This window comes from Tachyglossus aculeatus, chromosome 4 (genome assembly GCF_015852505.1).
Source record: "Tachyglossus aculeatus isolate mTacAcu1 chromosome 4, mTacAcu1.pri, whole genome shotgun sequence".
Classification (NCBI taxonomy): Eukaryota; Metazoa; Chordata; class Mammalia; order Monotremata; family Tachyglossidae; genus Tachyglossus; species Tachyglossus aculeatus.
In genome coordinates this window covers 39,739,179-39,753,274 of record NC_052069.1, presented here as the reverse complement: position 1 = coordinate 39,753,274, position 14,096 = coordinate 39,739,179, and the positions used below count along the sequence as shown (strand labels likewise).

General features: G+C 42.6%; 1 protein-coding gene across 1 annotated transcript in view; it reads left to right on the top strand.

The window, feature by feature from the left end:
* The first annotated feature begins 4,992 nt into the window (after nucleotides 1–4,992).
* ODF2L (outer dense fiber of sperm tails 2 like) overlaps nucleotides 4,993–14,096 on the top strand; it is a 50,557-nt gene continuing 41,453 nt past the window's right edge. The window contains exons 1-2 of the mRNA XM_038745197.1: nucleotides 4,993–5,094; nucleotides 13,226–13,398. Of these exons, the coding sequence (XP_038601125.1) occupies nucleotides 5,002–5,094; nucleotides 13,226–13,398 (266 nt within the window). The 5' untranslated portion in view covers nucleotides 4,993–5,001. The remainder of the gene's footprint in view (nucleotides 5,095–13,225; nucleotides 13,399–14,096) is intronic.

Sequence of the window (14,096 nt, the reverse complement as noted above, 5' to 3'; positions counted from 1 at the left end):
TTTATTTGTACCGATGTCTGTCTCCCCGCCTCTAGACTGTGTGCTCATTGTATCATCATCACCATCATCAGTCGTATTTATTGAGCGCTTACTGTGTGCAGAGCACTGTACTAAGCGCTTGGGAAGTACAAGTTGGCAACATATAGAGACAGTCCCTACCCAACAGTGGGCTCACAGTCTAAAAGAGGAATGTCACTGTTTATCATTTTACTGTACTGTCCCAAGCACTTACTACAGTGCTCTGCACCTAGTAAGCACTTAATAAATATAATTGACTGAATGAATGAGTTTACATTCTAGAGGAGTCTAGCTAAGCCATAGGAATGTTGGGGTCCAACAGCAGGGACTCTGCCACACTCTCCTAGGGCATCTCCTAGAAGCAGCGTGGCTCAGTGGAAAGACCATGGGCTTGGGAGTCAGAGGTCGTGGGTTCTAATTCTGCCTCTGCCACTTGTCTGCTGTGTGACTTTGGGCAAGTCACGTAACTTCTCTGGGCCTCAGTTACCTCATCTGTAAAATGGGGATTAAGACTGTGAGCCCCATGTGGGACAACCTGATGACCTTGTATCTACCCCAGCGCTTAGAACAGCACTTGGCACATAGTAAGCACTTAGTAAATACCAACATTGTTATTATCATCATCTCCAACACAGTCCAAAGGAGAAATGATGTTGATAGTGGTCCACAGGAGACCCTGGGTGATGACAGCCTGGGTAAAACTTCCTTTGTAACATAGCAAAGCGTGCCTTCCCCAACCTGAAATCAGCTTGAAAATATCATCTTCTCCAGCAGATAAAGCCCCTTCCTTGGGAAAGATTACCTGGAGAAAAGGCAAACTGAAAGCACTAGTTTATTGACAGGAGTGAGGCGGGTACAAGTTTAATTTCCGTGTTCTAGCAAGGAGCACAACTGCACTGTTGTGTCTTACATAAAAATCAACAGAATATTATTATTCCTATACTACTTAAGTGCTCAGTAAGGGTCCAGCACTATATTAAGTGCTGCGGTAGATACAAGGTAATCAGCTTAGTTTTCATTCCAGTTCCACAGAGCTCACAGTATAGTGGGGAGTGGGAGTTAATCCTCATTTTACAGTTTTTTTATGGTATCTGTTAATTGCTTATTTTATGCTGTTTCCAGTGACAATATATGGATCTGAAACCTGGACAGTGAAAAAACAGGATAGAAAGAGCATCAATTCTTTTGAAATGTAGTGTTGGAGAAGGCTTTTGTGAATATCATGGACTGCCCGAAAACCAAACAGGTGTTGGAACAAATTAAGCCAATGTGGTCTTTAAAATGCCAAACGACTCGACTTAGAGTAGCATATTTTGGACACATTATCCAAAAGGACTGACTCTCTGGAGAGGATACAAATGTTAGGAAATGTTTTCCAGGGAAAACATGGAAGAGGTATACCAGCAGCTAGATGGACAGAAACCATACAAACGATAATGGAAAAACTGTTAGAAAGTTACAGATTATGGCAGAAGACAGGACATTCTGGAGAAAACCTAGCCATAGAGTTGCTATGAATAGGAAACAACTCGATGACACGATAATAATAATACTATGTGTCAAGCACTAATCTAAGTGCTGGGGTAGATACCAGCTAATCAGTTTGGACACAGTCCCTGTCCCACATGGGGTTTACAGTCTTAATCCCCATTTTACAGATGAGGTAACTGAGGCACAGAGAAGCAAAGGACTTGCTCAAGTTCATGTAGCAGACAAGTGGCGGGGTCAGGATTAGAACTGGTGGTTCTGGTTTCTAATGTTTTCCAGTCATTTTATCTGTACCTCAGTTTCTTCATCTGTAAAATGGAGATAAAATTTGTGTTCTTCCAATCCTGGACTATATGCCCCATGTGGGACACGGACCGTGTTCAACCTGATTATCTCATATCTACCCTACACATAGAGCAGGAGTAGATTTTTCAGTTTCTTTCCTTTTAGAGATTTAATTAAGGGATCAACTATAAGGACCTTAATAACTTCTGCTCACATCTTTTAAAATAACTTAATCTTAGAATATTATTTTAATTTTGAAACCAAATATATCTCAACGTACAATATTTTGGTAAGAATTTTATTTGGGAGAATCTTTGTGACCGACATTATTTAATTAGCTATTTGTAATTACGGTTATGCTCTTCTCAGCAATATTAGATTAACACTGTGCTGACCATGAAGAATAACAGCTGTTTGGTGACCGTAGGCCTGTCTTAATAAGTATAGGTAAATAATGATGATAATAATGATAGCATTTATTAAGCGCTTACTGTGTGCAAAGCACTGTTCTAAGCACTGGGGAGGTTACAAGGTGATCAGGTTGTTCCACGGGTGGTGCACAGTCTTCATCCCCATTTTACAGGTGAGGAAACTGAGGCCAGAGAAGTGAAGTGACTTGCCCAAAGTCACACAGCTGGCAATTGGCAGAACGGAGATTTGAACCCATGACCTCTGACTCCAAAGCCCGTGCTCTTTCCACTGAGCCAAGCTGCTTCTCTAAATGATGGCATAGCAAGGGAGGGCCAACTTGTGTGGGCAGGGAATGTGTCTGTTTATTGTTGCATTGTAGTGTACCCTCCCAAGCACTTAGTACAGTGCTCTGCACATAGTAATAATAATAATAATAATAATAATGATGATGGCATTTATTAAGCGCTTACTATGTGCAAAGCACTGTGAATATGATCAAATAAATGAGTAGTGAGAAACATATAGAAAGGGAGACCGTATAATCACCTTCAATTGTCTGTACCAAGGAGAATCAATAAGTACCGTTTGAGCGAGAATTGACTCCATGGCTACCACTCTGTAATGTGCTTGGAAAGGAAAATGGTTAAAAAGTGAAGAAAACAAGGCGCTGCCAACCTGCAAAACATATTTTCAGGAAGCAACAGTGCCTGATTGAGAAAGCACTGTCGCCTAGTAAAAAGAGTATGGGCTTGGGAATTGGTGGCTCTGGGTTCCAGTCTTTTCAAGTCACTTTACTTATCTGTACCTCAGTTTCTTCATCTGTAAAATGGAGTTGTGTTCTTCCAACCTCCTGTAGTTTGAGCCCCACGTGGGACAGGGACTGTGTTCAACCTGATTATCTCATATCTATCCTAGCACTTAGAGCAGAACTTGCCACATTAGTTAAAGCTTAACAAATACCTCTATTATTATTATTTATTTTTATTGTTATTAATTCATTCATTCAGTTGTATTTATTGAGCACTTAGAGTGTGCAGAGCACTGTATGAAGCACTTGGGAAAGTCCATCACTGGCATTCCCTGCCTACAGTGAGCTTACAGTTTAGAGGTGTTGAGACAGACCTCAAAACCAATAAATAAAATTACAGCCAGGTGCATACGTGCTGTGGGTCTGGGAGGGTAAGGGAGAGCAAAGTGAGCAAGTCAGGGTAACGTAGAAGGGAGTGGGAGATGAGAAAAAGTGGTGCTTAGTCTGGGAAGGCCTCTCGGAGGAGATGTACCTTCAGTAAGACTTTTGAAGGGGAGGTGATTAATCCTCGGATTTGAGGAGGGAGGGTTTTAGAGGCCAGAGGCAGGTGAGATTGAGGCACAGTGAGAAGGAGGCCCTCTCCGATTAATCTCCCATCTCCCTACCCTATCTCCCCAACTACTGCTGGATTGCCTAAGCACATAAATATACAACCTCCCTCACCCACTCATGTACAGACCTAAAAACTCTGTTGCTTCCCCCTACTTTTAATTTATTTTAGTGTCTGTCTCCGCTGTTAGGTGGAGGACTGAGATTTTGCAGACTTATTCTATTCTACTCTCTCAAGCTCTTTGTACATTGCTCTGAACACACAGTAGACACTTGACCCGATCCCTTACCTGACGGATAGCATACACAAATGTTATAATAATAATAATTGCATTTATTAAGTGCTTACTATGTGCAAAGCACTGTTCTAAATGCTGGGGAGGTTACAAGGTGATCAGGTTGTCCCACGGGGGGCTCACAGTATTCATCCCCATTTTACAGATGAGGTAACTGAGACACAGAGAAGTGACTTGTCCAAAGTCACCCAGCTGACAATTGGCAGAGCCGGAATTTGAACCCATGACCTCTGACTCTTTCTACTGAGCCACACTGCTTCTCTAATTGACATTTCTTCTTTTTTTTTGATTTTTCATTATCTTTGTTCGTACACTATCCATGATTCGTTTAAGGCACTTTCTCCAAGAGGCATTTTCCCAATCATCCAGGGAAGCCTAGTGGAAAGAGCAGGGCCCTGGCAGTTGTAATCCCTGGTCCGCCACTCATCTCCCGTGTGACCTTGGGCTAGTCACAACTTCCCTGGGTCTCAGTTACCTCATCTGTAAAATGGGGATTCAATACCTATTCCCCCTCCTACTTTGACTGTGAGCCCATGGGGGACAGGGACTATGTCATACCTCCATAACTTATGTCTACCTCAGCACTAACAACAGTGTCCTTGGCATGTACATAATAAGTGCTTAACCAGTAACATTTAAAAGAAGATCTCTATCTCTTTACCCAAAATATTCTGTCAGCCACCTTCAGCAGTCCCATGTGTATCTACTCTATTTCTTTAATTGCCTGCTTTGGTTTTTATCATTTCATTATGAGCTGGGAACATAGTAAGCACTCAATAAATACCATTGATTGATTGGTTGATTACCACTCATACCAACGCTCACATCCCTAGTGGACGTTGGCACTTCATCTTATCTTCCCTTCCCCATTAGAGGATAATTTCCTTGAGGTCAGGAGCCATATCCCTTTCATTGTGAGTTCCAAAGAATCTAGTACAGTGTCCTTCACACAGGTGCTAATTAATTCCCGGTGATAACGATGATGATGTGTCTGTTTATTATTAGATTGTACCGTCCCAAGCGCTTAGTACAGTGCTCTGCACTCAGCGCTTATCAAGTACGACTGAATGAATGATTATTCCCTTTTTGTGGCGGGGATAAATTTCCTTTGATTTCTCTACATTTTCCGCAGAAACAACTGTTAGAATGTCATTACCGCTTCATGAACCCGATGATGGTGACGTACTCTCAGCTGGTTCTCAGAGTCAACAAAAGATGTTACTTCCTGATTTTTCTAAAGTAAGTTTGTTCTTGAGGCACATGATTTTCTTGAGGTGAACATTTTCCTTCTGTGGGGAGGAGAGAAGGAAGGAAGAATGTAGCTTTTGAAGGCTGCTGGCCTGAATGTCTGAGGTTAGCTAATTTTCTTAGAATTGAAGGGCCAGAAAGGGCTGGATTGAATCTGTCCCCTAACTTTAGGCACCTAAAAAAACCCTTGGTCTTTCTCCTGTTTGGAAAAAAAAAATCATCTAATCTTTTGAAATCACCATGGGAGTAGAAGCCACCTGTGTTTCAGTATAAACCTGTTTCTCGTTATATACTCATTGGAGACAGAAAAGAGCTGGTGGGTATCTTCCAGTTGCTATTTATTCGTGTACTGTAAGGGATTAGATCCTAATATTTTATCATATTTTGTTAAGCGCTTAATATGTGCCAGGCACTGTTCCAAGTGCTGGAGTAAACACAAACTAATCATGTTGGACACAGTCCCTGTTCCACATGGGGCTCACAGTTTTAATCCCCATTTTATAGATGAGGTAACTGAGGCTCAGAGAGGTGAAGTGACTTGCCCAAGGTCACACAGCAGACAAGTAGTGGAGCTGGGATTAGAATCCAGATCTTTCTGTCTCCCAGGCCAGTGCTCTGTCCATTGGGCCATGCTGCTTGTGCTATTTCCCTCAATTCTCTCTTCATAGGCTTTTTTTCTAAACTTTAAGGGAGTCTTATTGCTCCCTTCATAATAATAATAATAATAATGGCATTTATTAAGCGCTTACTATGTGCAAAGCACTGTTCTTAGCGCTGGGGAGGTTACAAGGTGATCAGGTTGCCCCACGGGGGGCTCACAGTCTTCATCCCCATTTTACAGATGAGGTAACTGAGTCCCAGAGAAGTTAAATGACTTGCCTAGAGTCACACAGCGGACAATTGGCGGAGCCGGGATTTGAACCCACGACCTCTGACTCCAAAGCCCGAGCTCTTTCCACTGAGCCATGCTACTTTTCATAATCTTCTCCCTGCTTTCTGCATTCTGTTTAAATTTCGAGCCTGGAACTCTGACCATTTCTATAGTAAGTGTAGAAGAGATAGGACCCAGAAATATTAATTTAGTTTATCAAATAGACCCCATCATTTTCATCTGCTCTTGAGTATGTTTAGCCTTTGGCTGGCTTGTCTGTTTTGTTTTGTTTTTATGGCTAGCTTCCAATCCTTCTGTAGTATATATGTATATATGTTTGTACATATTTATTACTCTATTTATTTATTTATTTTACTTGTACATATCTATTCTATTTATTTTATTTTGTTAGTATGTTTGGTTTTGTTCTCTGTCTCCCCCTTTTAGACTGTGAGCCCACTATTGGGTAGGGACTGTCTCTATATGTTGCCAACTTGTACTTCCCAAGCGCTTAGTACAGTGCTCTGCACACAGTAAGCGCTCAATAAATACGATTGATGATGATGATGATAATCCACTTACAACTTTCCACCCTCCTGATAATTCATGAATAGCCCTCTCCATTGCTGTTAATGATCATCTTGTGATTTTCTGGCGAAATGCCTGATTGGAAGCTGTTTCTAAAGGGTGAAGAGTTTGTAGGATTCTTATGCTTTTTATTTTGATATGTTTAATAGAAGATAAAAATGGTTTCTCTTCAATGTATTCTTCCACATACTGTAACTTTTTAAAAAATGGTATTTGTTAAGTATATGCCAGGCACTATACTAAGCACTGGGGTAGTTCAAGCTAGTCAGGTTGGACACAGTCCATGTCCCACATGGGGCTCACAGTCTCATTACCTGAGGTAACTGAGGCACAGAGAAGTGACGTGACATCCCCAAGTCACACAGCAGATAACTGGTGGAGCCGGGATTAGAACCCAGATCCTTTAACTCCCAGTCCTGTGCTCTTCCACTAGGCCACACTGCTTCTTAAAAGCTATTCTCCCAAGATTATTGCATATTCTGAAACTGCCCTGGATTCTCCCAGAATCCCAATTCTTGGGAACGGGAAAAAATGGAAAAATAATTCATCCTTTCATTCCCATTTTCTGTGTCTCTCATAGCTGTCAGTTGCCATTCGCCTAAAATGGGAGATGAAAGAAGGAAAAGAATGGAGGAATATGGGAATAAATTGCCTTCATGTCACTGTCACGCTTTGCTAATTACATTACCACTAAACCGGTGGGAACATCTTGATAATTATAAGCACTCAATAAATACAGTTGAATGAATAATTATGACTACAGTGCAGTTATGCCTCAGGAATGCTTCTTAGATGTAGAATTTTTTCCTGATCTACCTTGCTAAGAGATATTAAGTTTAGTATACGTCTGCAGTCTGAATTTGAGGTAGTATTATTATTAGTGATAATAATGATAATGGTATTTAAGTGCCAACTATGTGCCAAGCACTGCACTAGGTGCTGGGGTAAATAAAATATAACCAGATCCCGTGTGGGGCTCACAGTCAAAGGAGGACGGAGAACAATGTTGGTAGAGAGGAGACTAAGCCCCCGCTTTTTCTCAGCTCCTCCTCCCCTCTCTGCCACCCCGACTTGCTCCCTTTTCTCTAACCACCTTCACGCCCCACAAGTGTGTAGTTGTACATAATCTATAATTCTATTTATTTATATTAATGCCTGTTTACTTGTTTTGATGTGAACATATCTATAATTCTATTTATTTATATTGATGCCTGTTTCCTTGTTTTGATGTTTGTCTCCCCCCTTCTAGACTGTCCAGTGTGAGCAGGGATTGTCTCTCTTTATTGCCAAATTGTAATAATAATAATGATAATAACAATAATGGCATTTATTAAGTGCTTACTATGTGCCAAGCACTGATCTAAGTGCTGGGGAGGGTACAGGATTATCAGGTTGTCCCACGTGGGGCTCACAGTCTTAATCCCCATTTTACAGATGAGGTAACTGAGGCACGGAGAAGTCGAGTGACTTACCCAAGGTCACATAGCTGACAAGCGGCAGAGGCAGGATTAGAACCCATGACCTCTGACTCCCAAGCCCGGGCTCTTTCCACTGAGCCACGCTGCTTCTCAGATTGTCCTTTCCAAGCGCTTTTTACAGTGCTCTGCACACAGTAAGCGCTCAATCAAGACCATTGATTGATTGATTGAGGTTGAGGTGCATTGTAAACTGCCAGTTTCAGATGCTCAGCATAGAGAAGAAGTGGGAAAGGGAAAACCATTCCAAGGAGGAAATAGCTATAAAAGCAGGCAAGGGGGAAATAAAAGAACAGAAGCCACCACAAGGTCCGGGTTAGAGTGGGGGTTAGAAGGTGATCAGAAAGTAGAAGCATTTTGAGGTTTTCTGTGGGAAAAATTGCAGAGGCAAGTGCGTTTCTCATGAGGCTTTGGAAGAGCAAATAACATTCTTAGCTTGCACCTGACCATCAACAAAACCATTCACAGACGTGAGGGCGAAAGTTTTCCAGAGCTGTAGATCCTGAGTCCTCCAAGCTGGCTACCTCTGCAGACCACCGGGATTTCTGGAGAAGGTTCACAACCACAGTACCCTCCTGTCTGTACCCAACACTTATTTCCAATTCACTTGCCAAACACACAAGAAGCTCTGTATGCCCTGTGGCGATGGTACCCGGGAGAGTGGCTTCTGGAAGCATCCCAAACTGAAATGTGATTTTAAGCATTTTGGTTCTGGTTACTTAACCTGTTTTGTCAGAGGGCAGACTCAACCCAACACAGACTACTTGTGGACATCCCTTCTCACAGAAGCCTGGAGATTCAGTCAGTCAGTCTATCAGTGATATTTATTGAGCAGGTACTCCGTGCAGAGCACTGTACTAAGGGCTGGGAAGTACAAGTCAGCAACATATAGAGATGGTCCCTACCCAACAACGGACTCATAGTCTAGAAGGGGGAGACAGACAACAAAACAAAACATGTTGACAGGTGTCATAGTCGTCAGAATAAATAGAATTAAAACTGTATGCACATCATTAACAAAATAAATAGAATAGTAAGTATGTACAAGTAAAATAAATAGAGGAATAAATCTGTACAAATATATATACAAGTGCTGTGGGGAGGGGAAGGAGGTAGGGCGGGGGGATGGGGAGGAGGAGAGGAAAAAGGGGGCTCAGTCTGGGAAGGCCTCTTAGAGGAGGTGAGCTCACAGTAGGGCTTAGAAGGGAGGAAGAGAGCTAGCTTGGCGGATGTGGGGAGGGAGGGCATTCCAGGCCAGGGGGATGATGTGGGCTGGGGGTCAGTGGCGGGACAGGCGAGAACGAGGTACAGTGAGGAGGTTAGTGGTGGCAGAGGAGTGGAGGGTGCGGGCTGGGCTGTAGAAGGAGAAAAGGGAGGTAAAGTAGGAGGGGGAGAGGTGGTGGACAGCCTTGAAGCCGAGAGTGAGGAGTTTTTGCTTGTTGCATAGGTTGACTGGCAGCCACTGGAAATTTTTGAGGAGGGGAGTGACATGCCCAGAGCGTTTCTGTACAAAGATGATCTGGGCAGCAGCGTGAAGTATAGACTGAAGTGGGGAGAGACAGGAGGATGGGAGATCAGAGAGGAGGCTGATGCAGTAATCCAGTCGGGATAGGATGAGAGATTGATCCAGCAAGGTAGCGGTTTGGATGGAGAGCAAGGTGCGGATCTTGGCGACGTTATGGAGGTGAGACCAGCAGGTTTTGGTGATGGATTGGATGAACGAGAGAGCAGAGTCGAGGATGACACCAAGGTTGCGGGCTTGTGAGACGGGAAGGATGATAGTGCCATCTACAGTGATGGGAAAATCAGGGAGAGGGCAGGGTTTGGGAGGGAAGATAAGGAATTCAGTCTTGGACGTATTGAGTTTTAGATGGCAGGCAGACATCCAGATGGAGATGTCCTGAAGGCAGGAGGAAACACGAGCCTGAAGAGATGGAGAGAGAGCAGGGGCAGAGATGTAGATTTGGGTGTCAGAAACATGTCTGCTGAGTCTTGTGCTTTACTTTTCCAAGCACTTAGTATTGTGCTCTGCACAAAGTGAGCACTCAAGAAATACCATTGATTGATTGAGTGCACTTTGGGTTCCCAAATTCCAAAGCCAAATGAAGTTGCCGCTGAGGGATTCCAAAATTCTAGGGCTACAACTGGAAGCCTCCCATAAGACGTTATTTGGAATGCTTTGCATTAAAATGTAGAGTTTCTTATGTGCACTTACTCTACTCAGACATTTTTTAGAAAATCATCATTTGGCAGGCCAATTCAATCCTGACTCTCATAATGCAATTTTCAACAGTGTTCAGTTCATCCAAAAAAGTTTTATGCAATCTGCGAGTTATTAAACAGAACCTCATATTTCCTTTCTATTTCTTTATGCTTTTTTTCTTAAACTCATGAGGCTGCTTACATATGAGCTGCTCTCAGTTAAGGTTTCATCTGAACCATGTGAAATGAGTGGGTCTTCCTGATATCCCAGTCTATTTTCTAGGGCATTTTCTTTTAGTTTGGAGAGAAGTTCCTGAGATCTTTGGCAGCTGAGGAGATCATTCGGAGTTTGGCGAGCACGGTGAGCCCGTTGTTGGATAAGGATTATCTCTATCTGTTGCCAAAGTGTACTTCCAAGCGCTTAGTACAGTGCTCTGCACACAGTAAGGCTCAATAAATACGATTGAATGAATGAATCTTGTTCTAGGATCATTTGGAGCAACCTCAACTGGATCAATTAGAGGTATTCATTGAGTGCTTACTGGGTGCTGAGAACTGTACTAAACACTTGGGAGAGTACAATACAACAGAGTTGGTAGATACCATCCCTGCCCATCATGAGCTTACATTGGAGACACAGCGTGGCTCAGTGGAAAGAGCCCGGGCTTTGGAGTCAGAGGTCATGGGTTCATATCCCAGCTCCGCCAACTGTCAGCTGTGTGACTTTGGGCAAGTCACTTAACTTCTCTGTGCCTCAGTTACCTCATCTGTAAAATGGGGATTAAAACCGTGAGCCCCCCGTGGGACAACCTGTTCACCTTGTAACTTCCCCAGCGCTTAGAACAGCGCTTTGCACATAGTAAGCGCTGAACAAATACTATCATCATCATTCTAGATGGGGAGAAAGATTAATGCTGGCCTTGGGAGGTGGCACAGTGCCATTCTATTATGTCGAATGTAATCATTTTGGGAAACAAGATATGTACTTATCACACCTGGTGAAGCAGACAAACTCTGTTCTGTGATTTGGTCCCATGGTTCAAGTGGTCAAGAAGATTATTTAGTGATTGAAAATTCACAGTGCCAAGTAAGTAATCTGTTGAAGCATTAATATACAATGGAAGCAAAACTGCGGTAAGAAGCCTGCCCAGCCATAATTTCAATGGTGATATTAGTTAGCTGTATACATGGGCTAAATGTCCTTAAGCCCTATTGCATTTCTGACAATACTCTTCGGTCTTCAGGAAGCAAAGTGTTCAGAAATTACTAATAAAGTAACTTTAGAAAAGAAAAGAAAATGAGAAATGCCAATCATGGATCTGGGAATCACCTCTCCCAGTAGTTTAGAGGAGCGGCATGACTTAATGGATAGAGCACAGGCTTGGAAGTCAGAAAGACCTGGGTTCTAATCATTGCTCTGACACATGATAATAATAATAATAATAATGGTGGTATTTGTTAAGCGCTTATATGTGCCAAGCACTGTTCTAAGCACTGGGGTAGATACTAGGTTATCAGGTTGTTGCACGTGGGGTCACATGTTTGTTGTGTGACCTTGGGCAAATAATTTAATTTCTCTGGGCTTCAGTTTCCTCATCTGTAAAATGGGGATTAAGACTGTGAGCCCCATAAGGGAAATGGGCCGTGTCCAACATGATTTTCTTGTATCCACCCTAGCACTTAGAACAGTGCCTGGTACATAGTAAGCACTTAACAAATACCATCATTATTATTATTATTATTATTATTATTATGTGGCAGAGCCATGATTAGAAACAGGTCTTTCTGACTACCAAGCATTTATTACAGTACATTGCACAAAAAAATAGTAATTGTGGTATTTAAGTCCTTACTGTGTGCCAAACACTGGTCTAAGCACTAGGGGAGATACTAGATCATCAGGTCAGCCACAGTCCCTTGTCCCACAGTATTACTACTACTACTAGGAGAAGCAGCGTGGCTCAGTGGAAAAGAGCCCGGGTTTAGGAGTCAGAGGTCATGCGTTCTAATCCCGGCCCTGCCACTTGTCAGCTGGGTGACTTTGGGCAAGTCATTTAACTTCTCTGTTCCTCAGTTCCTTCATTTGGAAAATGGGGATTAAGACTGTGAGCCCCACGTGAGACAACCTCATGACCTTGTATCTCCCCCAGCACTTAGAACAACAGTGCTTGGCACATAGTAAGCGCTTAACAAATACCAAAATTATTATCACTACTACTACTAATGAATGAATGATAGTTAAGTGCTTACTATGTGACAAATACTTTTCTAAGCACTGGAATAAATCCAAACTAATAAGGCTGGGCACAGTCCCTGTCCCACATGGGGTTCACAGTTTTCAGCTCCATTTTATGGATGAGGTAACTGAGGCCTAGAGAAGTGATGTGACTTGCCCAAGGTCACACAGCAAACACATTGGCCTGGCCGAAATTAGAACCCGGGTCCTTCTGACTTTTCCAGGCCCGTGCTCAATTCACTAGGCCACGCCACTTCCCACACTGCTAGAGAAGCAGCGTGGCTCAGTGGAAAGAGCCCGGGTTTTGGAGTCAGAAGTGATGGGTTCAAATCCCCACTCTGCCAACTGTCAGCTGTGTGACTGTGGGCAAGTCACTTCACTTCTCTGTGCCTCAGTTACCTCATCTGTAAAATGGGGATTAAGACTGTGAGCCCCCCATGGGACAACCTCATCACCTTATAACCTCCCCAGTGCTTAGGACAGTGCTTTGCATATAGTAAGTGCCTAATAAATGCCATCATTATTATTATTATTATTACTACTATGACTGCCTAAGTGGCAGGCACTAGGGATTTGCCATTTGAGTCCCACCAAGTAAAGTCAAGATAGTAGAACACTTCTATTTTCAGGTTATGAAATAAATCCAATATTTTAGCGCTTAACCTAAACGCATAGTAAACTAAAACAATGCCTATTGTGAAATGAAGAGGGAAGACATGGCATATTTTTTTAAAAAAAATTGTCTCTAAGATTTCAGCCTGCATGAATGAGGAACTCCTGAAACCAGCTCTAAATCCATGTACCGAAGTTATGGAGGCATCAGAAAATCATCACCCTCAGGGTTTGGAACTAGCCACACATCGCAAAAATAGTTCACAGGAAAAGCATCTACAACGAAGCATAAATCAAAGCGAAATGAGTTGGTATGCTAAATGACAGTGAAAATCAAATCTCTCTATTTCATTTAATTTTTATTGAAGTTTACATTTACAACTCCAGCAAAGTTAGAGGACTTTGAGTCCATGTTTTTATATTAATAATAATAGAAAAGTGCTGTGTGCGTGTATTTGACAGAATTGGATGAAAATATTTTGAAAATCTAATAGCTATATAGCAGAAACTTCCCAGGATGTAACAGATCATTAATGCAGTGCTCTGCACATAGTAAGTGCTCAGTAATAATAATGATGGTATTTGTTAAGTACTTACTTTGTGCCACGCACTGTTCTAAGCACTGGGGGAGATACAAGGTTATCAGGTTGTCCCAGGTGGGACTCACAGTCTTAATCCCATTTTACAGATGAGGGAACTGAAACCCAGCGAAATTAAGTGATTTGCCCAAAGTCACACAGCTGGCAAGTGGCAGTGTCGGGATTAGAACCCACAACCTCTGAATCCCAAGCCCGGGCTCTTTCCAGTCAGCCACGCTGCTTCTCAACTCTATGCAATAAATGCCGTTGATTGATTGATTAATTGAGATTGTAGTTGAAAGGCATGACTGGAAGCCTTTCAAGGTGGGGATTTCTAGTATATTTCCCAAGTGCCTAGTTCTGTGCTCTGTAAAGTCTCCTGCCTCAGGGAGGCTGACAGTGGTGAGGGGAGGGATAAAGTCCCTCTAAAA